The following is a 26,560-nucleotide window of genomic DNA, read 5'->3' as shown; positions in this document are numbered from 1 at the left end:
CATGACACAACCTGGGAAACCCAAGGACAGACACTCAGGTGCCCAAGACTGGAAAGCCATTTAGTTTGCCATTCTTCTACGCTATTAAAACACCGCTGACCACATTGTTATCTTAAATGACCTAATTTAACTTTTTAGCTTTTTTTGTGGAATAAACTTGTTCATCTGTTGCCTCCATAGGCTGCAGGCGTGCTGCCCCGATTTAAATGGCACCTTTTGACACATTCCTTTTACTTAATTGAGTTGATTCACTCCTCGAAACCATGACCTTTACCCAAAGACCAGCCCAAGAAACAGCCAAGCGCTCACGGGTTTCACCAAAGAGATCAAGAAGATCACGCCTCATGATTCACCTGTCTGCTGTAACTCGGTTTTCAGTGCTTCTCAGATCCATAGCTACAGAGAGCTAACAAGTTTCAACTGGCTCAGCAGGAAAAAAAAAAAGAATGGAAATAATCATCAGGGAGGGAAGGTGCTAATGTATCCCTCTCGATGGGCTGTTGTCCAAAACAGTCTACGTGGTACAGCCTGGAGTCTAACCTGGCACGTGTGAGATGCAGGATGTGTTGGCCGGTGGCTCCAGCTGTAGAAGTGAGACATTCCATGCTATTCGAATGATAGGAATGAACTGGAAAGTGTGCTGTTTACAAACAAAGTGTATCAGTTCTCCACCACCACTTGTTCACTGGTGTTACCATCCTTACACGAGAAAGAGGGTGAAAGTTGATGTTGCGAGTCACACATTTTTTCAATACTGATTCTATTAAAACGATAATCGAAAGCTTTGAATAGAACTGTCTTTTCTATATTAAAAAAAAAAAAAAGATAAACGGTAGAATTAGATTTGTTTTAGTTTCTTTGTTTAACTCCTTTTAAAGAGGTAAATGGCCTGTTCTGAGAAGCTTTGGAAAATAAATGGAGTGTCCTGTCACCTGACAACCAGTCAAGGCTGCAGCCAGCACTCATGACTCGAGTCTTTCAAGAGGAAATTCATATCACACTGTTCCTAATACCCACGCTGTATCTGCACCCAGTGATTTAGTTGCCATCTATATACCTTCCCATAACTCAGCAGCACTCGGACTAATAAGAACAGCACCATCTTGTGCCCAAACGATGAACTTTCTACAGCAATCGATAGTGACCTTGTGTTTTCTATCCACAATGTCCAGCAGAGTGGAAGCTGGAAACCTTAAACTCCTTCCCCAACCTCATCACAGCCACTTAAGTTAAATACTGTTTTATTAGGTTAAGTATTTTACAAATCAATAATGAAAACATTCAAATCCAAGTTACCCTCAGTGGTATCTGTGCATAGACCTAATTCCTACACAGCCCCCCCCACCCCTGCTGTTCCCTCTGACTGCGGAGCTGACCTGCCGGGGGGTGGGTGGTCTGGGGGGGCGCTGCTCCCTGCGCGGGGCCTGCTGGCGGTAGGGGGTGCGGGCCAGCAGCCCCCGGAGGTGGCGGTACAGGTTACTCTTCAGGGTCAGCGGGTTGTAGGCCGGGTCTTCCTCTAGAGCATCCAGGGAGCTCTGCGCAAAACAGCCGCTCGGCAGCATGAGTTAATGGGAAGTATCAAAGACAAGCACAATAGAAATGAAGGACTGCACCAAAGAAGAGAGAGGGAACCCTAAATGAATGCCTGCAAACAGAATGCCTTTTGATATGCAAATTGACACAAATATATATACTGGTCACTGGGGAGCACGTTCTAGCAGGGAAGTTATCAAAGACGACATTCACAGAGGGTCAGATGAGGTCCACCGAGCTCCACATTTGTAAGAAAATAAAACAGAATCAAACCAAATTAGAGCAGAAGTAGCTATATATGTATATGCTGTTTTCTAACTACCAAAGGAACACTTTAGTTAAAAACACTTTGAGATTCACAGCTGATACATGAAACAAAAAATGTTGTTGGGCTGCATTCCCAGGATAAACGGACAGAGTGCCAAAACCTTAGGAATTTTCATGGACAACTAAGTTCATGAGTGGGCACAACAGACCTGCATTCGGTGCAGCGCTGCCTGTGGGGGCTCCGCGCTGGCCAGGGGCAGGTGACAGGGCAGCAGCAGCTCCCGGACAGCCACGGGCTTCAGCAGCAGGGTGAGGGAGGCGGACGCCTGGATGACGTAATACGAGTACACGGTGCTGCTCCAGTGCGGACTCCGGGTCTGAGGCTCACAGCGCGCCAGCAGGAACCACTCTCGGCTCTGTGACGCAAACACACACCTGCCTCTTTACGCATGGACAGCGACAGACAGACACAGAGGGACTGAGGGGACGTAGGGTATAAAAACAGCACATTTCTGGCTTTATTGTCTTTCGTTTATTTTATTGTATAGCTCTTGAAAGCATTGTTATGAAAAATGCTGTATGATTAATAATGAGGGAGTGATGAAGCCTGGACTGACCCTGAGAGTGTGGCAGAGTGCGTGGAAATCCTGGTGGTTGGACTCCAGCTCGTCCCAGTCCAGCTGCCAGCAGTTGGTGGGTCTGATGATGAGGGGCAGCCCATAGAAGACGGACTCACAAACACCGTCGGCCTTCAGGGCCCTGGGATGCGATCACACGCAGCACACACATGCACAGCAAACAAAGACACACGCGTACACACACACATTACAGTACATATCTTCTGTGACTACTATTTTGATATTCGTGTCCTGTGGTGTAAAGAGTTCAGATTCACAGGGACAGGGACAATCTGAAGAGGTTTACTGACAGAGAAACGTATCCGACGTCATGAATACTGTGTTGTCATTGTGTCTGAATAGGTGGGCTGTTTCTTCTTATTTTACTCTCCTTTAGCAATTAATTATTGTACTTAAAAATAATGCAATTCTTAATAAAGTGTCAGTGAAACCACAGATTTGATTTAGCTAACTAAGTATGAAAGAAAATATAATTTGGTTGCATACAGGTAAACTGCTAGAGGAGGTTGTGGAACTGCAGAGCTGATGATTTAGAAGGCTGTTGCCTCTCAGTACAAGGGCAGGTGTATTGGGTTGTTGTGTTACAGAACCCATAGCATCCTGTGCATTCATAACTAATATAATGACCCATTCTCAGCTTCTCACTGCCATTCAAAATCACTGACAACTCTGCAGAGAAAGGGCAAACTAACAACATGAGTTCTTACCATCACAAATAGCTTAATTAGATCATTCTGGTATTCTGTATTTGTCAGACCTAAGCAGACAGAAATCTCTTGTTTCAAAGGTATGTAAAACACACGCAAATTCAATGACGGTTGAATTTCTTGTGATTTTTTTGTTTGTTATGCTTCTAACAATTGTAGACCTTGGGACATGGCTTACACACAGGGGCTTTATACTCCTGACTTCACAAAAGCATTACTCATCTTAATACACCATTTTTACTTTGAATGCAGTCCTTTCAAAGCCAGCAAGTGCGCAGAAGTAAATGAATGAGCGTAACTGAGGAAAGCAGCGACGATAGATTGCATAATGGGGGTAATTCCAAGGCAAGGTTGGAAATGCATCATTGATGATTCGAAGCCAAAACACTTTCTGGTTAAAGCGGTCCTCAACAATGCATTATCATCTGAAGGATGTTCTAGCTATAGAACTCCAGAATAATTATTGTAGGCCATTACAAGAACATTCCTTGAATCAGATACATAATTCAGCAGGTTTAGGTCATTTGCAATTGGTTCGGATAAGTTTAATTAATGACTTAAGAGCTTAGCAGGATTGAAAATCCAAACAAAAAAGTACAAACAAAAATGTAAAAAATGCACGACCACCTGGATAGAGATGCTTTCAATGATTTTAATAAAAATCATAGCAATACATTATGGTCAATCAGAATGCCTCCTGTATTTAATTATTCTGCAACAAAGGCCATTTACAGAAGGTCTGAATGAGTGAGGCACAAAGGCATTATTGTAGTTTTAATGCAGTGTCAATATGCTAAATAGGCTTGATTATACAGGGTGAATTTTACATTATGACCCTGAGGTAACACAGCTGAATTAATGTTGGTTACTAATATTTTTTTTACTAGTTACTGGAATAGGTTATTACTACAGCCACCCAGGCAGTGTGACTGTGTGTGTAGAGGGATATCCTTACTTGATCACGCGGAGGCGGTGCAGGGGCGTGGTCTGGCAGTGGGGCTCCTTGCTGGGCTGGTGGAAGTCTCGGACACTCTCGGTCTGGACTGTGAAGTCTCCAGGGAGCAGCGTGGGGCTGAGGAGTCTCTCCTGCACGTCGCACTTCAGGCACACTGCAGGGAAACACAAACACATGCCGTGTGAGGCCTACAGGATGCGCCTCACTGAGTGCACGTCAGGGGTTCAGCGGATAGTATAGCCACTGTTTCAGTCGGCAGACACAGATTTTCTGATTGGTTTGCAATGATTTGCAATGTAAAAATTCTACAGGACCATTATAAATTGCTTACAAATGTGAGATTCAGTTTCAGACCACCCCTACTTCTGTCGGATTGTGGACCACGTGGGAACAACGAACAACACTGATGAACAGAAGGCCTTCAATTCACAATGTTGGACACATCTGTTGGCTGAACTGCAGAATTACCCATGCAGGGACCACAAGACACAGGCTTTGGAAACCGTGTCATTTTCGCAAAAATGAATTGTGTAAATGTCAATGTAAAATTGTGCTGATTCAATATGCAAACTATATCTTTCTTCAAACAGAGCTATATTGTAGTTTTTCCACACATATTGTGTGTGGGTGGGAACAATATGTGTCATACATTGCAACAGTTCATTTGCTGTACGAATACTTAAGAATTGAAAGTACTATGAATTATGGGAACAGTGTTGTCAACTGGTGCTGTGTAGCGTAATTATGATACTCTTGCACATTTCAACACACAGGAACATTGAAGTGGTTCAGTCAGTTGGGAAATACCATGTCTGGCTTGACCTTCCAGTATGTTTCTGAAATGTGAAAATGTTCTGCAACCTCCGATCAAAATTAGTGTGCCCTGTCATTTAATTTGTAAGACAAAACATAAAACACTTACAGCATGATGTTACAGTGGGTTAGACAAAACTATACAGTTGGATACAAAGTAATCTCTAAAACCTAATTTTGATCACTCCTTTCATGGTTCATATAACAATGGCATTAGGGCTGTGCGATATGATGATATATATCGTATGACGATAATTTTTGAGACATCGGTGAATGTGGACTGTTTTTAGATGGGAGCTGCTGTCCCATCCTTCCTTGACCTTTATAAAAGTCACCCCGCATTTAAGATTTATTAAAACTATTGTAACACCAGCTAATTTTAAATGTATGTATATATGTGTGTATATATATATATATATATATCCCATAACAACATAACACACGTAATAGTAATCACACAACACTTTCCCTGTAATGTGTTGCATTCTGTATTTCCCACGACAGCCTGCATGTAATATTTGTTAGTTTTGCTTATTGAAGGATTAACGAAATACTTGTAGTTTGAATGTCTTTGGTCTTATTTTGTGGCTTGATTGGATAAACACAAGAAATATCGAGATATATATCGTGTATCGGCCAAACTTCTAAAAATATAGAGATATTATTTTTAAGTCATATCGCCCAGCCCTAAATGGCATGTAACCACTTTCTGCTCCTTTTCACAATGGACTGATAGGTTACATTGATAAGGCTTTAAAAGTCATTTTGCAACCAGGGTCATATCTTGAAAATCTTGGAAAGTGTTGAAGAGCACAAATTACAGAAAAGATGTAAAAAGCCAAAGATTTAATAACCTACTAGTGTAACTGCACACGTCTGCTTGATAAAACTTACTGTATAACAAACTGAAATGGATAAAAAGCCAAGGGAGCAATAGTACGTGACCCATATGACCTGTATAGATCTCAGGCAGGCTGGGTTGACAAAACTGAGCTATGTACTGTTTCCTATTCAGTAGTTCGGTTCGTTTGGAGAAGAGTGTGAACAACATATTTTGACTAACAAACGAACCGAACCGAAATAAATTGAGACAAATTGAAACAGATCTGCGCACATCCTGCACAACGTGAATGCATGTATTATTCGGTTGCATCAGAAGTAGACTGTCAAATGTGTTTGGTGGACTACTGTATGTAGTAACTGTAATACATTCATACAATATATATATTTGTTATTGTACACGTTATGCTGCCATTTCTTATATGCACATACACTCACCTAAAGGATTATTAGGAACACCTGTTCAATTTCTCATTAATGCAATTATCTAACCAACCAATCACATGGCAGTTGCTTCAATGCATTTAGGGGTGTGGTCCTGGTCAAGACAATCTCCTGAACTCCAAACTGAATGTCTGAATGGGAAAGAAAGGTGATTTAAGCAATTTTGAGCGTGGCATGGTTGTTGGTGCCAGACGGGCCGGTCTGAGTATTTCACAATCTGCTCAGTTACTGGGATTTTCACGCACAACCATTTCTAGGGTTTACAAAGAATGGTGTGAAAAGGGAAAAACATCCAGTATGCGGCAGTCCTGTGGGTGAAAATGCCTTGTTGATGCTAGAGGTCAGAGGAGAATGGGCCGACTGATTCAAGCTGATAGAAGAGCAACTTTGACTGAAATAACCACTCGTTACAACCGAGGTATGCAGCAAAGCATTTGTGAAGCCACAACACGTACAACCTTGAGGCGGATGGGCTACAACAGCAGAAGACCCCACCGGGTACCACTCATCTCCACTACAAATAGGAAAAAGAGGCTACAATTTGCACAAGCTCACCAAAATTGGACAGTTGAAGACTAGAAAAATGTTGCCTGGTCTGATGAGTCTCGATTTCTGTTGAGACATTCAGATGGTAGAGTCAGAATTTGGCGTAAACAGAATGAGAACATGGATCCATCATGCCTTGTTACCACTGTGCAGGCTGGTGGTGGTGGTGTAATGGTGTGGGGGATGTTTTCTTGGCACACTTTAGGCCCCTTAGTGCCAATTGGGCATCGTTTAAATGCCACGGCCTACCTGAGCATTGTTTCTGACCATGTCCATCCCTTTATGACCACCATGTACCCATCCTCTGATGGCTACTTCCAGCAGGATAATGCACCATGTCACAAAGGTCGAATCATTTCAAATTGGTTTCTTGAACATGACAATGAGTTCACTGTACTAAACTGGCCCCCACAGTCACCAGATCTCAACCCAATAGAGCATCTTTGGGATGTGGTGGAACAGGAGCTTCGTGCCCTGGATGTGCATCCCACAAATCTCCATCAACTGCAAGATGCTATCCTATCAATATGGGCCAACATTTCTAAAGAATGCTTTCAGCACCTTGTTAAATCAATGCCACGTAGAATTAAGGCAGTTCTGAAGGCGAAAGGGGGTCAAACACAGTATTAGTATGGTGTTCCTAATAATCCTTTAGGTGAGTGTATATAAAATGTAAATAGCCAGTGTTTTATCAATACAAAACGAAAAAAGCTCACTTGATTATTGCAATCTGAACACAAGTAATCTGAGTCCTGAAAAAACACGGAAGTGAACCACGAAAACAAACTTGAGTTTGTTTCCAAAAGAACTCAGCACGTTTGTACACAAAGCAAGTGTGAAAAGCAAGCACACTGATACATTGTTTCAAAGTAAACAAAACGCAACAAGTTCGTTTGAAACTAACCCAGTGTGAACAGGGGTAAGTCTGGTGCAAGCAAATGGAATTCACATTTCCCCAGATTACCCCTGGTTAGCCCCCCACCTACTAGAATTATACAAAAATCTATGCATTTAGGAACACTGGATAACATGTAAAATTGTGTGAATATAGTCATGTTGTTGCTCTGTTGACAAGGCCTAGGAATGTGACTCTAGGTCTGCCGTGTAGTGTTCATCAGAGGGAAGGGTTTGCAGGTATGTTTGCATCACAGTGTGCTGGGCAGTCATACAAAATAAGCAGTTTTATCCACGGTGCAAACACATGGCCGCCTTCAGGCTGTATTTTATTTACTTCATCATGACACTCTTAAAGAAGAGTTGATCACACAGTATTCTGGCATTGCCCACCATGGACCTTTAGCTTCCCAAGCTGGCTGCTTGACTTTCAGCCTTACTGAGCTATTGAACTAGCAAACAATGGTGTACTTCCAACAGGATCTGCACTCAGCAAAGTATCAAACCAATGCATAGCTTATTCTGTGAACTATTCCCTTTTAATTCAGACAATGCTTGGCTTTGGATCCAGATTTAAATCTGTGAAAACATGTACCTTATTAGCTTTTGTCAGTGTACTTTTAAATGCTCATTGTGGCCATTATTTTCATTTTGTTCTATAATCCAATGGTATATAGAAAAGCATTGACTAGGCACCGTAGGATGAACTGTTGAAAGGTTTTAAACAGTAACTCATTAAAAAACTCACTTTGAGCCAACAGTGCCAAAAAATATATGAGCAGAGCATGTTGTACACAGTGGGCAGTTTCTGAAGAGTGGCAGAGAAGTGTGGCGATTGCTGTACCTGGACTGGCCTTGAGTGTTGGCGAGTCTCTGCCGCCCCCTGGTGGCACGGGTGGCAGCAGTAGGTGCAAGTGCTCCTTATCCGCCCCGTGGTCATGCAGCCAGGCTTTGAAGAAGCTCTCTAGACTCACAGCGTCATTCTCCACTGAGTGCAGGTCAATATCGATGCCCAGAATCAGACTCTCGGCTGCACCTGTGGAGGACAGGGAGAACAGAGGATGGGAGGGGAGGGGAGGCACAAAGAGAGGAGAGTGAATATAGAGGATAAGGAGAAATAGCAGATACAGACACTGCAAAACCATGGTTCAATTGCAGCATATTGTACTTCAGAAACAAACAGCAAAACTGATCTTCATCTTGTTATAAAAACAGGACAAAAAATCTGATCCAATCACCTGCTGTTATTGTTTTCTTCCACCAGAGAGCAATGTAGCACTGCAGCATCTGAGTTAAATCTACTTCCTCTGATTATTACTTTGATAAGTCACTAATGCTAGGGACATGTCTCAGTCCAGCTGGCTCATGTCAACTACACAGCAAACAGAAGACATGCAAGCCTTTGACAGAAATGGAGGAAAGTGTAATGACAGTCACAGATAAGAAGTTAACAAAGTCTTCCCATGCAGATTGTTAACATCTTTCAGCTCAGCTAAACACAATTAGCTTAGCAGAAATCGATACAGACTTCCTGGAATTAATTATTAATTGTGACCTGGATGAGAATCAATGAGCAGCCGGGCCTTGCTTATACCTCCACACACAGTGTTTCCAGAACACACCCGATAGTTGTAAAGCCTTTAACAACTGGGAAGAGATGGCTTGGACATAATTGTACCATACAGAGAGAAGCCTAATGTGCTCTGGTAGCCACAACCTGTCTGCACTGAAGAAAACCCATTTGCCAGAATTGCTCATTTAAAGCAGCATAACTTCAACAGTCACACAATGAGTGATGTCAGAATTTTAATTCAATACATTTCGATTGGTCCATTAAAGGGAGATATGAAAGTACTCGTAAGTATTTACAGCGGACCATCAAAGAGTCGGAACAATGTTAGGTTTTTACCCACAATGCACTTGATAATAAGTGTTCATCTTACAGACTGCTGCTCTCTTCAGTGCACAGTGGACTTTTTATAACACAGAATGCCCAGTGTTCTGTAAAACTAGATTCGTAACAAACAAAATAAACTACCAAGAGCCACCTGACCTGATTGCATATTTACAACCTCATCTCTGCCTGCAACTGTGTTGATAAGTAGGCCACTGTTTAAAACACTGATTTTCTTCTGTTTCCAAGTACAAAATAATTGCAAGTAATTTATTTACTAAATCAAACAAACAAAAATGACGTGGTTTACATGCTTCATCTAAAAGCACAGTGTTTATTTATCAGCTCTGATCTGTTTAATCTTTCATCAAAGCCTTGCAGCAGGTTTTTTCTAGGTTATTTCATGTTAATTAATTATATCTTAGTATAATATGGGTAAGTCATAGAATTATTAGAATACTGATATTGTATTATGTCTATAGAAGGTATAGTTTTAATACATATATACATAAATACATAGGAAATAGGCATTATTGGCTACACAACAAAAAGCTTAGAATACAAAGCAAGAGAGGTTGAAACAATAAAAAAACTCTAATTAGATTAATAATGTCTGGAATACTGCATATGGCTCTGGTCTCTGTCACATAAAATGGATGTAGAGTGCATTAAGGAAGACATCCAGGAGCAACCACACTAATTCCAGATCTTAAAGGCCTGACTTATGTGGACAGATTGAAGTAAGTTTAATCTTTTCAGTCGTAGTTAACGGCAGCTAAGGGGAGACTTGATCGATGCTTAAAACTTTTAAATAGAATAAATCAAACCAGTTGGAATTGCAAAACAAGGTCAGCGAGCAGATTGCAAAGAACTAAAACTTGCTAAAAGTAACTTGAGCACTGATACAATTAAACACTTTCTCACACGGTGAATTATGAATGCATGGGATACACTTTGTTGTGTTGCCACCATGCTATGATCTTTCCAAAATTGTGAAATCTCTTGTGGTTTTTACATATAAATATATCTTGTACATTACATCCTCTGTGCCTGCTTTAAGGAAACCTTGTCATGAATTAATTAATTGCCCTAATCCTGACACCTATTTCCATATGCTACTATTATACTTCACAACTGTTATTATTCCGCAATCTTTTATGTTAAAATCATGTTGGCATTGGACTTGTTCAATGAAATGTGTTCATTGTATCACACATGTCCATGCCCTAATACATGAGAGGCACGTCTCACAAACACTTATAAACAAACAGTGATAGTATATTAACTCTGTTTTTCAAGTTGTGTTCTGGCTCATGTCTCCCTGAGGAGGCCAATAAGGAAAAGGGTGTGAAGGAAAAGTGCCGTCCGCCTCTTCCAGTAACTGTTGTGTGCGATGCTATCAGTGATAGAATTACAATGCCGCTGCTCTCTGTAAGTAGGAAATAAAGAAAGGTGACAAATGAGGGGACGCCATTCAGCCCATCTCAGGCATCCTATGACAAGTAGCTTAACTGGTCCTCAGGCACTCAGTAGGGTCAGGGCCTCAAAAGGCCACAAAGGAGAGAGTCTTCACAACATTTAAAGACATATAACCTCACCTGAATGGCTATTTGATTGAATAAAAGGGCTGTAAGTTAAACCAGGCTGTAACACACGTGGCGTACTAGAAATTTCAGTTCAAAACTGTTATCACTGTCAAGTGATTCTCCATGATTTCAAGTGAGGTTATGTAGAAATATGCAAAAAATATCAATGTTAAAAAAATATTTAAAAAAGAAAACATACACAAGACATCCAGTACACACAACATATTTTTATCTGGCATTAATAACCTGATTGTAATGTCTTAGTGAGGATTGGGATGTGGCTGTAATGCAACTTCTTTAACATGGTTTAAAAATTACAAACAAATAAAGTGGGACATTTCTAAGCTAATGGCTACTATTACTATGAAAGTGATACTATGAATTTGGCCTAAGTAAATAAATATTGGCCATGTCAATGTTTTTACATTTATGGTGAGTTACTTAGGAAGCAGTCAACGCCCAATGTACTATGCATCTTTCAGACAATGGTAAGGCTCTGAGAATCAGCTGGAAGTCAATACCAAGATAACCCCTGAGTATAAAGATGACAAAATAACAATTCAATTGTATAGTGAAGACATTTGAAATTGGACTTTCATCTTGTGGGTCATGAAGACCAAGCTTGAAAATCCACCATTTTACAGGCCTACGTTCAAGATCTTCATTTGCCCCAAGTTTGTTGCCAACATCCTTTAACACTGAATCTACAAAAGGTTATGAGGTAGAGGAAGCTCTTGGGGAACATGATGTTCCAGCTTTCCATTTCCTCTGTGAATACAGTATATGCTGAAACATGAACAGGGCTTCCAGAGGTTATTTAAAATGTAAGATAAACACACAAATAACCAAAATAAAGAAGACTGTCGGGTTGTGTGTTTGGCACTCTTCCCATCCCCCCCTTTATCACACTTGCCAGCAGCATCAGATGACAGAAAGCAATTAGGAATTACGAAGAAGAGTCTGGTGTATAGTTTACCCCCACCCCCACATGCAATTATCAAAATTTTATGGAAATTAATGCTCTTCACTTGAAACCAATTTACTGGAACGCTTGCATAGGATTTACCATGGTCTTACTCACTGCAGAAACTTGTCACAAATGACATTCTTTCAATAAGGCAAATCTGATTTTGACTATTGAATCATTCCCCCTTTAAGGGGCAAGAGAGATGACAATCAGGCTGGTCATATCTTAAGAAACGTTATCATTATGACTCTGTAAATCAGTCTATTGGAGACTGGGGAAGAAAATTAGAGAACAGTATTTGTGCAAGCATTATATGGGCTGCATATCAATTTCCAAACCAAGTCAGTTCTGTAGGTTAGACAAGTACCCCAATAACGACTAAATCCAACTGGGAATTGTTGGGCATAACCTAAACGACACATTCAACATCACATAATTCTCTAGGCACCTCTTTGCATTAGTAATGGAATTATTAATGTGAGCATGTATTAATATAAAGAAATGCATAGGCTTGTGGAGTCCATGCCAAGCTGAAGATCTAAATGTGAAAAACAATAGCTAGCCATGTAAGAGGCAAAGTGGCTCTTTGGGATTCTGTAAGTATTAGGCTTCACTGTAAAACATGTCTGTATTACTGCTGTAACCCATTTCAATAATCAGGATAATGGTGGCTTGCTTGTAGTAGATCATAGAAGGTGCCAATTTCTCTGAGCTCGTTGCTGTTCCTGATTTGATTCTTTTGTTTGGTTCTGGTTTTCCATGGCCTTTGATGACATTATCAGAGAATTAATGTAGGGATGCCCCAGAGAGATGTTCAACTTCACACTAACAGCTAAAAAAATATACTATTAACTTTGTCAGGCCCTGTGTGGAGGCTTCATTAACTCCTGCAATTAAGCAATATATGCCAGTGACTGAGCAGAGATAAACTGGCAGGGGCAAATGCTACGATAGACTGTACAATGTACATAAAGCTGCATCCCTGCGCAGAATTTTAACTAAGACCCGTCAGGGAGCTTAACACTCCAGTTTGCCATTACGGTATGGTTATTTTTAATGACAGAAAAAATAAAACACTCGATAAACAGGGAAAAAATTAAATCAATAAACAGGAAAGGAAACAATCTCACTTTGAAACACTTCAGTAATTATCATAAAGACCAGCTACTAAAGCCTGCATAACAAAACGTTGATGAAATATACACTTTAGTGATCCAAACTCACTGTCCAGAACACACACTCGACATCATCTTTACAGTGCTGGGAGATCAGCCAAAACACACAATAATCTAAAGTAATTAGTTATTTCCTGCTCACATAATAGCCTCTGTTCAAAAACCTATTATTAAAAACATCATTTATTCAGATACATACAATTAAATAACCCACAGCGCTCATTCTGCTAATGGAAGCTCAGGTGCACACAGAATCACAGTAGTGATGCATGGACCTTCTCCTGGTACTCAAAATATCAAAATTCAGTCAAGCTGTTAATGGAAACCAAATTATTTCTCCAAAGCCGCAACACAAATGGTTGAACTTCTAGTTGAAAAATTGAGAGAGTCTGAAGGTCCAGCAGTACAAACAGCCATGCTTTTGAAATTCAGCCAGATTGTACTGTATCTTGATTCTGAGCTGGTGTCACAGGTGACAGACACTTATATTACATATTACATTTTCTATCTATTAAAACATGGAGTGGAGAGAAGAACTCAACAGACTGAACAGGACTGCAGCTGAAGACCCAAATGAGAAGACAAACTACTAATTGAAAATGTAAATATACAGTGAGGGAAAAAAGTATTTGATCCCCTGCTGATTTTGTACGTTTGCCCACTGACAAAGAAATGATCAGTCTATAATTTTAATGGTAGCTGTATTTTAATAGTGAGAGACAGAATAACAACAAAAAAATCCAGAAAAACACATTTCAAAAAAGTTATACATTGATTTGCATGTTAATGAGGGAAATAAGTATTTGACCCCTTCGACTTAGTACTTGGTGGCAAAACCCTTGTTGGCGATCACAGAGGTCAGACGTTTCTTGTAGTTGGCCACCAGGTTTGCACACATCTCAGGAGGGATTTTGTCCCACTCCTCTTTGCAGATCCTCCCCAAGTCATTAAGGTTTCGAGGCTGACGTTTGGCAACTCGAACCTTCAGCTCCCTCCACAGATTTTCTATGGGATTAAGGTCTGGAGACTGGCTAGGCCACTCCAGGAACATAATGTGCTTCCTCTTGAGCCACTCCTTTGTTGCCTTGGCTGTGTGTTTTGTGTCATTGTCATGCTGGAATATCCATCCACGACCCATTTTCAATGCCCTGGCTGAGGGAAGGAGGTCCTCACCCAAGATTTGACGGTACATGGCCCCGTCCATCGTCCCTTTGATGCGGTGCAGTTGTCCTGTCCCCTTAGCAGAAAAACACCCCCAAAGCATAATGTTTCCACCTCCATGTTTGACGGTGGGGATGGTGTTCTTGGGGTCATTCCTCCTCCTCCAAACACGGCGAGTTGAGTTGATGCCAAAGAGATTTTGGTCTCATCTGACCACAACACTTTCACCCAGTTCTCCTCTGAATCATTCAGATGTTCATTGGCAAACTTCAGACGGGCCTGTACATGTGCTTTCTTGAGCAGGGGGACCTTGCGGGCGCTGCAGGATTTCAGTCCTTCACGGCGTAGTGTGTTATCAATTGTTTTCTTGGTGACTATGGTCCCAGCTGCCTTGAGATCATTAACAAGATCCTCCCGTGTAGTTCTGGTCTGATTCCTCACCGTTCTCATAATCATTGAAACTCCACGAGGTGAGATCTTGCATGGAGCCCCAGACCGAGGGAGACTGACAGTTATTTTGTGTTTCTTCCATTTGCGAATAATCGCACCAAGTGTTGTCACCTTCTCACCAAGCTGCTTGGCGATGGTCTTGTAGCCCATTCCAGCCTTGTGTAGGTCTACAATCTTGTCCCTGGCATCCTTGGACAGCTCTTTGGTCTTGGCCATGGTGGAGAGTTTGGAATCTGATTGATTGATTGCTTCTGTGGACAGGTGTCTTTTATACAGGTAACGATCTGAGATTATTAGCGCTGCCTTTAAGAGAGTGCTCCTAATCTCAGCTCGTTACCTGTATAAAAGACACCTGGGAGCCAGAAATCTTGCTGATTGATTGGGTATCAAATACTTATTTCCCTCATTAATCAATTTATAACTTTTTTGAAATGTGTTTTTCTGGATTTTTTTGTTGTTATTCTGTCTCTCACTGTTAAAATACACCTACCATTAAAATTATAGACTGATCATTTCTTTGTCAGTGGGCAAACGTACAAAATCAGCAGGGGATCAAATACTTTTTTCCCTCACTGTATGTGCCAGACAGAAGAAAAACTATTTGGAAAAATTTGGAGCATATTTTTATTGAACAACATATATTCATAATTTATGTTCACAAATAAACTGTGTCATTGTATGTGTTTGCTTAATTATTACCTTGTTGGATGTTAAAAAAATAAATAAAAATAATTCAACATATATAAATGTTTTGTCTTACCAATAAAAAGGTACTGTTCACACCTTGCCTCTCTAAAGCTTATCCTCTAAAGGGTGCCTTTGCTTGCCAAAAGATTTCTGAGATTCATATCCTGCTTTCTTCTTTGGAAGTCTATCCCCATGGAAAGATAATGTTATGAGAAACACACAGAAAGGAACAAAGTAATGAATGGCTGTCGTAAAGGTCTGGAGCGAAAGGGGCAGGTTATAACAGCATCTGCTGTTAAATAGAAAGGGCAGAGTTTAATTGATGTGGCTTGACTGAGTAACCAATTTAATCTCTTCTAGAAAAGCATTAAATTAATAATAATATTTAGAAATTCACTTTTGGGGTAGAGAGGACATTTTCAGTATAAAAGGTGAATTTTGATGGAGCAACTTCTTTGTCTGTCCACTGCTTGCTATGCTATTTGGAGTATTTTGATTCAATCTTCTTTTATTATTATTATTATTATTATTATTATTATTATTATTATTTTTATTTCTTGGCAGATGCCCTTATCCAAGGCGACTTACAACATAAGTGCAAACAAAGTGCAAAAATACAGTGAAGTACAAGGCAATCATTACAAATTCAATTTAGCTAAAACATAGCAATTCAAACTAATATATTTTACAAATTCCAATTTACAATTTACACAAGTACAGTAAGTGACTTCCTACATCCTGGACGGTGAAAGCTAAGTGCTGTCAAGATGTAGGGTCACAGACAAGGGCTACGGGAAAGGGAGCAAGGAGGAAAACAATCAAGAACTTGAGAAGCATAATAAAACTGTGAAGTGCTATCTAGCAGGGATAAAAGGAGCTATCTAGCAGTGCTGTTGTACCCCTGAGCAAGGTACTTCACTTAGATTGCTCCAGTAAAATGCCCAGCTGTTTAAATGGGTACAAATGTAAGTCGCCCTGGATAAGAGCGTCTGCTAAATGACAAATAATGTAATAATAATGTAAGCGCCGGAATGAGGTCAAGGACTCGGTGGGCAGGTCGTTCCACCATTTAGGGGCCAGAGATGAGTAGGATCGGCTCTGGAGGAAGGAGAGTGGAGAGGAGGCAGAGTTAGTCTTCTGGCACTGGAGGAGCGCAGTGGTCTGGAGGGGATGTACGGAGAGACGAGTGTCTGAAGGTAGCTTGGTGCAGTGTGGTCGAGACAGCGGTAGGTGAGGGTCAATGTCTTGAACTGAATGCGTGCCGCTATCGGGAGCCAGTGGAGGGAGCGGAGCAGTGGAGTAGCGAGTGCGAATCGGGGCTGAGAGAATACCAGACGAGCCGCAGAGTTCTGGATGAGCTGGAGCGGCGGGTAGTGGATGCAGACAGGCCATAGCCAGTCCCGTAGCCCTCTACTGAGACTGGCAATACTGTTATTTGTTTGTTTTGCTTTTACTTGCTTGATCTGGAGAAAAAATTGCTCCTAGTTGTAGTCAACAACCTTGATTTATTATTAGTAGTATTACACTATAAAACATTTGTGACCTTGGTGATATGTCAAGACAAAGCAAAGTTATCTTTACTTAATAAAAAACTGCTCAATAACCATCAATGTAAGAATGTACTCTTTGGCTAAAATGCTGGATTTCCATTATGTTGCATGTGTTTTGAATTAAGTACAGTGATTCAATGGTAATGTTGTCCCAGGACTAAGATCATCTGATAAATCTCCCTCAGATTCTGCTGGGTATGGCAAACTTAAGAACTATATCTTTCAACACTGCAAAATGGTTTTAATAATAAAATATATATTCTCTTTATAATGTGTGCAGTCATCCCAGTGTACTGTTCATGACATTCCTGGTGCAATGATATTACAGTTCACATTTTAAGCAAACAAGTAAGGTATATAAAGGCTGTGTAATCTTCATGTCCAGCTCAAATTACAATTTTGACCCCAACTGCCAGTTGCAAATCTCTTAACAGTGCTTCTGTTTTCAAACTGTAACCAAGAACAAAAAAGCTCTAGTGTGAACAGGCCCTTAAGACTGCACAGATCTCTTGTTTTTTGTTTTATGTCAGTGGATCTCTGTAAACTGTGTAAATATTCAAAATCGGGTCACATCCCTCAGGTAATTTGTTAGTCAGAACCACTATACGTTATGGGAGGAAACAGACTTTCAATTAACTTTCAAACTGCTTTGATCAATATGTCCTACTTTTAAAATACTAAATAGAAAAGTCTTAAACTGAATTACATCACTGTTTTTGCATAACACTATGGGATGTATGGTTGAGGTTTAAAAACACATACAGAGGTTACAGAGTTGAGAAACAATCTTATATTACAAAATATATTTTTTCTTCTTTCAAGGCAGGCAGATGAAACAGTTTAATTGCCATTGAGAATATTTTACATGTTTTGATAAATTGTATGAAAGTGAAACCAAAGTGCCTAAATTTGTGAACATTATTCCATTATATAATAAATATGTATATGTTATAGATTAAACTGAGGGCGTAATGAGAAACATAATTTTTGAGAAATGAGAATGAGAAACCTTTAGTTTGTAAAGTGCTTTGTCTACACTACCGGTCAAAATTTTTCCAGTTTTAATTTAAATTTAAGCAGTGAATAACCTGAAATGGTACAAAGGTAAGCGGTAAAAACTAAAAAAAGATGTTAAAAAATAAAGTTTAGGTTACCACAAACTGAATAATAATTTCAGAGTTATATACTGTGTTACTACACCCTCTCAAGCATTATTTGCCAGTGTCATTCAGACGGTCACAGATCACTCAGTTTCAATCGGATTTCTTTGAAAATAGGCTTGTTTTGTTCAGAACAACCTAATGATTAATCCAGTATATATTAGATATTCTGTCAAACACAGAGAAGTTCAGATCCAATTATATAAAATCATTGTGTAATAGTACACTGTACATTTTCCATCTTGACATTTTGAGCTCTCTATGGGTGTGTGTTGCTTCTACCAAGACGTGGATGATCTTGTTTTGATCAGTAGACTGTCTGGTTCCAGAATATGCCATTAACTGTCAATATTTTATGAGATTTTGTATTCCTACTCAGACCAAGTATCCCCCCACCCCCCCATTTCAGAATGCATAAATGCGGGGAGTGGTATAAACACATTTTTCACATCAGAGAATGCTTCACATCATTAGAAGCTGAGAGTCTCAGCTTTCATGGGATACCAAACACTTGGCAAACAACATAACAATGAAGAGTGTACATGGGATTAAAGAGAAGCACATGGATTTGGTGCCCTTTTAAGGGTACCAGAGAGGTTTGTCAGCTTAAGGGGTTAATTCCATGATTTATTTTTATCTCCAATTGTTTATTTGTTCTATGCTTTAATTTCTGAGTACACTGAGACATTAAGCTGCGTAAATGTCAGTAAAAACTGGAAAAAATTCGGTGTTCTAAAACGTTTGACCAGTAGTGTATATTGTCTGAAAAATATACAAATAATTATACAAATACAAGCATACGATAAGTATACACAAATCCCACGGGACTAAGACACTTGGACCTGGTTGCTCATCACTTAGCAACCACAGGGACATTATTCGTACATGTAACGCATGCCACATACCACAGCTCTGCATTTTAAAGGTAATTGCACATTTTTTTAAATGCATGATGACTCACTTTCAGGTCAGATTGAGAACTGAAACAGTGATGTGGTTATGTCCTGACTCCTCTGTTCTTGTAAAGATTTCCCTTGATTGGGATCAGTCAATTGCCAGAAGCCATTAGAGATCTGTTAGCAAAACTGAGAGCTTGAAAGTTTTGTATTGTTAGTGTGGAAATATCAGAAATCTTTTTACTGATGAATGTCTCATTAGGAACCCATGAAAACTGGCACAGGACGCATTAATGGATTCTCAAAGTAGCTTTTAAAGGGCTTGATCTCTATGCGACACAATTGTTTGAGAGCAGATGCTATCATGATCAACAAGATACCTCAGTTACAATTTTTGATAGGGGTTCCACCCAGAAATTTAAAAAATGCACTCTACAAACGTTACAGAGCAGCATGTAAATGAGTTTCACTGAGTCCTGGTGCTCCGCTCAAACAGCAGGCAGGGTGCTCCCCAAACAATGTGACTGTGGAGCCACACATTTCTTCTGGTTTACAAGATAAGATTTAATTTCTTAAAATTAACAACATTATTCATTCAGCGATAACGTGAAACCATCACAACCTCCCCCCATGCTGACACTGCCATGTAATCACGATCACCTCTGCTGAGAGCACCTAGCCGATAGACATTAGTGGACAGGCCCCCGATACATATATATCATTTCAGCAATAAGTACATTAATACGCATTTGTCCACTACACAATAAACGTTTCATAAATGCTTTCTTTCCCAATCTGAATGCACTTCTCAATGTGTATTTGTCTAAGGAACAGTTTGCATTATTTTTCTTGTTTGAAGTGTGTGAAAGTTTCCTTTGTAACATTTTAAAATAAAATGTGCCTGAAGGTTTAAAACGTTTTGTCAAATTAATCTACAATGAATTTCCACATCACCGTAGATTTATACAGCTGTGTTTCCTAAATGCTACATAATCAGCAGGTTTGCAATTTGATAAAGGGATTAGTGTGTTCTTCCCAGACAAATCCCAGGTCACCTAAATCTACTAGTCTTGTTAATAAATTGCTAGGCAGGGGTCAAATTTGATCCAATAAGTCATCAAGTGATCCTTAACAACTACTGTTAACAAAAGCTTTGACTTCTTGGTTTATCATACTAAAAGCAGAAACACACAGATGGCCAGAATATGTGTTATTCCTAGGTGTGACCTTAAACATCACACAGGGTTTAAGGCAGTGATAAAGGAAGCCAAATGTCACTGATATGCACATGAGATGGGGCTTCTTTTTATCATACTGGAAATCCTTAACTAGTATAATATTAGTCTTTATTTTTTATTCAGATGATTTGTGTCTTCAAAAAATAAGTGCCGCAAATAGACTTCAATTAATTGTCTCCCAGGGGTTCTTGAAAGAAACCATTTTCTCTTCAATTCTCCCTTCTGAAACAATAGTTATATACTTCCTGCCAGAGACGTACAGATTTACTCCACAAGACTTCACAATTGTAAGTTGTGTTTGTACTTTCCAGCAGTATGTTTAAATCTCCCTTTTGAAAGATTCAGCAATCCTGCCCTTTTTATCTTTAGTAAGTGTCACCCAAAATACATATTTTATCTAAGAGTAAAACATATTTAGAGTGCTTTCATATTAAGTCAGCAGAAAGCTCTCTGATATACGCCATGCAACTCTGTAAGTATTATCTGTTTCAGCTCCATAAATCCTGTTAATATACTGTTCAGTATCTTCTTCTGAATCTTTAATGCATCAAACCCCAGGAGGTTTGCAGGCCTTTCTTTAAGGGTCATTTTTTCAACCTGTCATTTTCTTTCACTTAAAACAATAACCCTATGAGCAATAATGTATGGTATTTAACCAGCTGTAGAATAAGGGGTTGATACTTTCAATAACTTGCACATTTTGTTGAAGCATGGGCTATTTTAAAAACATTAAAATTCTTTCAACTTTTTCCTCTGTCACTTTGAGCAAAATTCATAGGGTAAAAAAAACAAACAAACATTTATTTTCAGGTGGTTTTAAGACTCTGAAAATTCCTCTTACCAGCAAGGTCTTTCTCATCTCCAGACAGTGTCTCGGGGCTCCACTGCATGTTGGCCCCCAGCAGCACCCTCCCCTGGGAGATGTGGACAACCTGCAACTTCCTGAGACTGACTAAGTCTGTGTCCCTGAGGCCGGCCTCCAGCTGCTTCACCACACATCTGCCTAGCTGGCTTGTCAGTAGAGTGATCTAGAGCAAAAACACTTTTTGGTATGGATTCAGTTAAAACTACGGCCCACCTTGCACATTACAGAACAGTTGCTTAATTTCTTCAAATGTTTTTTTGCAGGTTGGGATTAAAGGTATGTCTAGCATTGGTACAAAGCAGAATCTTGAATTGCCATTACAAGATTGAATCACTGGAGAGTCGAAGACAATGGTCTGACCTCCACAGAGCCACTGTTTAGGGAGCCTCCTGCGCCGACGTGCCGCATGTAGTGCTTGAACTGCAGCACGCTGTCTTCCACCGCATGCTTGAGGGAGTCTGGCTTCTGCCGCACACAGCCCTCCTTGGGCATAGAGCGCAACTCCATGACACAAGCATGCAGTCGAGTGAAGTTCTCCTTCACTTTCTGGAACGAGGGGAGGGAACAGTAAACACAGCCTTGGGGCATGGCAGACAAGAGAATGCACTCAGAGTTGATTTAAAAATAACATTTGTCTCAATATATATTCTTCATACATTGAGAAGTGCATGGGACTCTAAGTACGTGCAACAGACTGATCTCGTTAAAAGGTCTCAGAAGCATCAGTACATTCAGAGAGCTCGTCTTCATCTGTGCTGAAGTGAGCAGCATATTGCTCTAATCATAGAAGCGCTGAGTTGAGCAGATTGTTTTCGTAAACCACAGAGTTTCAAATAAGATTATCATATTTTTTCACTCGTCAAATAAAGCCTTCAAAAACATCAGCGATTGCTTTCCGGAACACAACAAGAGGAGCACATCTGTTCACAAGAGTAGAGCTACACAGAAACCCGGCCACGCTGTGCCACACTTTATTAACATAGTTTGCCACTTTTGTCCGGATCATCATGTTTAATCTACCTGGTGCCTTATTTACCGGAACTCCTTTTACAGCACTGAGATTAAATTAATCCAGGCATCAAATTATGGTATGGCAGCATTCTGTAATATGACATCCACTGGAGACAGGTGTGAGGGGATCAAACCTATTTATTAAAACCATAACTGGATAAGAAGTCAAGCCTCAGGACAGCTCTACCTTTCTCCTATCCAATAAAGTCAATTTCAGGTCTTTCCTGATTTAAGAGGTCCTTAATTGCCTTACGTATAATCAGCTTTAGAGCTTTCAACCTCACCGTGAAAGGCAGCAGGCACTCATGCTGGTTGTGAACGACATACAGGCTGAGTAGGGGCAGGCGACAGGGTCCGGCCAGGCTGCAGGCCAGAGAGAAGAGGTTCTCCAGAGCTTCACACAGGTTAGGGCAGGTGTCTGACCAGCAGGGAGGCACCACGTCCACAATCAGGATCCGGGGGGGCTGCCGAGTGAACGCAGATGCGTACGCCTTGTTGTTGTAACTGGCCTTGTTGCCTGAGCTCATGATAGCTGGGGGTTGACTGTTAGATCTAGACAAATAAAGGAAAGAATGAAGTGCAAAGTTATAACATGCATTTCTGATATAAAAGCAATTATGTTTTATTTAAAACTTCTGCAAAAATAGTTTTTGTACCTCCCCCCAAACAATAATCATGATTTCTGATTATTCTTCCTTTTACTTTACATAATGAACAGGTCCTGGATAAATACAGCAAATGATTTTCCTTTAATATCTGATTTGTAGTTAATGTGCTAAACTTGCTTTCAGGAGATTTACCCATACCTGTATGTGGCGCAGGAATGTCGCTTCCTGCAGGGTTAATTCCATGTCTAAAGCGTGTTGACAGTCTAACTGGAGTTAATCTGATGTTGCTGCCTTTGGAATGATGCTCTGCATGTGGCGATCAATCAGCAAACTGAAAAATATGTGATAGAAAATAGGTCCCTATTACAGAACCTTGTCCCAACGGTTAATTCCACATCTAATATTTAGTGGTCGCATTCCGTTGATTATATGTCTATATTTATATGTATTTTTTTTAGAATTAGTCATTTGACTTTGTGCAGCTTTATCTCCCATCCTCCAAAAGGCTTCATAATTTACATCAAACTGAAAAAAAAAATCAGGGGGGATGGGGGTTGCACAAGAGTTAAGGCTGTGTGGAAGCAGCTGATAAACCGTGCTGTGGATGCGGAATCTTTACAATTCTTCAAGAACCCAATTAGTTTTGGGGGCTGAGGATCTCTTCTCATGTGATTCCTGTTTCCTTATCATTAATATGAAAAGGACTCAAAAGATGCTCATAAGAAGGGGGGGAGATACTTGCTTAACCAAAGGGTAGCCTGAATTTCAAGCAAGATCCTTTACTACGCAATCTGTTGCAAAGTACTTGGGCAATGATGTGCCTGTAGCAGCATGCATGAATCTCTCAACAGAAAACCCAGCCCTAACTGATAACCACATGCGCTTAAAATAGTGCTGTTTTTATGGGAGGGAGGATTTTGTAGCCTAATACATTTGGATATATAGCCTAATACATATATACCATTAATACATTGTTTTAAAATATTAATCCTGTCCCACATCAAATAAAATAAATACATAGCACAAACAAATACAGCAGATGCAAAGACATGTAAAACTTAGAAAATCAGTACTTTCTGCACATCATCACAACCTAAATATGACACTAAGGAAATGGCTCACTTTCTCGTTGCAAACATCATGGCCCCTTCCGATTTTGAAAGAACGAGACTTGTCCCAGTAAATCCCCAGCATGCCTTCTTCTGAACACATTATGGTACACTCTCTTATATAATTTATCACTGGCCCTGTTTGCAGGCCTTCTGGGAGGGTTATCACTCACACTCTGTGACACAATAATGCCCAGACAGCAGGGCATGGATATAACAGAGAATGGTCACTCATTCATACCAGTCCTAGGATGGCTCTGTAGCCTTTATCCGGGCATGTGGAGTTCTCGCTCTGCCTGGCAGTTGGACACACTAGTTTGAGGCCACCTAAAAATCAGGGTGAAGAAGGGGCAATGTCCTAGACTTTGCGTGTCTCAATCCCTCTGAAAAAATCAGGCATAGCGTCCCATGATGATGATTTTCAATAGTCCTGCTAAGTCAATATGAAAAAGGACATGCAATGATGTGCCAGCCTCCCCCACCCCCCCAAGTTTGTCCCCCATTATGACCCATGACACAAAGAGTCTGCTTTCTTTACCCCAGCAATTCATTCCACTGTTTCATGATTAATCTTTCTCTTCATTATATCACTCACAATTACAGATATAATTATACTCTACATACATACACGTAAAGCATGCAGTTTTTAAATAGGTTATTTCCGTCTTTAAAATATGTTTCAATTATGAAACGTGTTGAAGGAACTTACAAATTTAAGGGCCCCGCTTATTTAAAAAAAAAAGTCTTTCTTGCTCATTTCAAGTGTTTGTCCCTTTCAGTTTTAGAAATTTGACTACTTTTTGACTACTAAAACCTCCTCCCTAATTACCGCGCTGTACATATTTAATTCCAGTCCTTCAAAGAATAAGGGAGTTTTTATATATAATTGTGCTGGCTCAGTAAGTGTAGGTCTGTCTCCCACCCGCTGACATTTCCTTCTCTTGTCCCTTGAGATTTGCTGGCAGGCTTTGGCCCAACTTTCATTATGTACAAAATCCATCATTGTGTGTCAGTGACGTGTGCACTAGGTTTTCAATATAAAGGTCACCGTGGCTTGATTTAATATTATGCAACATTCTGCAGATGACAAAGCACAATGCTAATAATGAGGAATAAAAAAGTGAATGACATATATTTCTAAGTGACTTTAGGGCAGAGACATTTATCCAAACAAACCGTGTTCTTGTGTTTAGAGGAAACCTGTAATTTGCCATTTAAGCTTGTTTTTAAAAAGCTGTCCCTTCACAGCACACTAAACAAAAGCAAATACATGCAATTATGCAAGGAGGAATTCCAGGACTGTTCAATTACGTGTCCTAGGCCTTATTAATCTTTCAAACAGCACTGAAAATACCCAGCCCCCATACAGGGAAACAAAAGAGCATTAATCCTTTCAGGGCTTCCCACAGCCCTGCATATAATTTCAGGGCTGACATAATAAAACTTGCCATGGGGTGACATGGCAAACATTTTCAGGGCACTCTTAATATATACATGCCACCTAATTGACAGATTGCAGGAAATCTCACAATGCATGTGTGTCTTATTTTGTGTTTTTTCATTCAGTAACATTTTACTTTATTGATTTGAGGTATTTGTTGGGGAAACCTTGAAGAAAACTCATATAAGTAATAGGGGGCATTAATTAAGCTGAAAGCATCCCAAATCCCACAGCACAGACCAGAGTACTGAAATGCTGCAGATATGATAATCAGCTCCTTGCCATAGTTGTATTTGCATGTCTTCATAGCCTTAATTTGGACATAAAAGGGGCTATTCAGTGATTCGTTTAGTTTAATATATATTATCCATTGGTCTATAGTGATTTATCAGCGATATGGTTATTTAAGCAAACTTTGGACCCAAATGCATAGCTAAAATACTCATTTAAAAATCAGTTGAGCAACCCGTATTTTAACGCAGTAGTTATACTGTTAGGCTAGTCATTTATAATATATTTAACGGCCTGTGGGGTGGCCTTTCCGAGTTTCACTATTTAAAACAGTGAAATAGCGGATACAGTTCAGTGGGGGAGGCCCGGAAAAGTGCGCATCCAGGCCGCACAACCTCCCAAGGGAACCCGCTCCTCCACACGGCAGTGAACGGCCATCGCTATTGTTTTAACTGCACCGGGACTCACCTTGAACCGAGCCCTTAAAAACGCTGTTGGGTTTAAATCCGGTCCATTGCTCTTGTGTGGCTGAAGTTTCACGTTTAAAACGACATTATAGATCAGAAACACAAACCAACAGGGCCTCGGCGGGCGCGCGGGGTGTAAGTTCCCGCGCGTTTCTGGTGCGCGCGCAGCAGGATAGATTGTCAATAAAGTTTTATTTAATTTGACTCGATTTTGATGCGTGTTAGTACAAATTGATTGATTTAATAATTATTGACAAAAAAGTTAAATTAGTAATTAGCCAAAACAGATGTGCAATAAACAAATGTAGATCTGATAATGAATAATTCATGTATTAATGTAATATTCATGTAATATTATTAACATATATTTAGGTAAAATTAGATTACATTTATTTAAGGTTGCACACAAGACTGGAGGCATATTTCC

At 40.0% G+C, this 26,560-nt stretch overlaps 1 protein-coding gene across 1 annotated transcript; it reads right to left on the bottom strand.

Moving 5' to 3' along the window:
* Window positions 1-1,298: 1,298 nt before the first annotated feature.
* m1ap (meiosis 1 associated protein) lies at window positions 1,299-26,277 on the bottom strand. Its single transcript, XM_066719541.1, has 11 exons — window positions 26,135-26,277; window positions 23,084-23,216; window positions 22,562-22,829; window positions 21,627-21,812; window positions 21,243-21,429; window positions 8,482-8,673; window positions 4,101-4,254; window positions 2,418-2,559; window positions 2,010-2,216; window positions 1,695-1,714; window positions 1,299-1,551 (listed from the first exon to the last, which is right to left on the bottom strand). The coding sequence occupies exons 3-11, from the start codon at window positions 22,802-22,804 to the stop codon at window positions 1,299-1,301; spliced, it is 1,584 nt and encodes a 527-aa protein (XP_066575638.1). The 5' UTR covers window positions 22,805-22,829; window positions 23,084-23,216; window positions 26,135-26,277.
* Window positions 26,278-26,560: the final 283 nt, after the last annotated feature.

Source organism: Amia ocellicauda, chromosome 12 (assembly GCF_036373705.1).
Source record: "Amia ocellicauda isolate fAmiCal2 chromosome 12, fAmiCal2.hap1, whole genome shotgun sequence".
NCBI classification, from domain to species: Eukaryota; Metazoa; Chordata; class Actinopteri; order Amiiformes; family Amiidae; genus Amia; species Amia ocellicauda.
The sequence above is the reverse complement of the archived record's forward strand: the minus strand, read 5'-3'. Positions and strand labels throughout refer to the sequence as shown.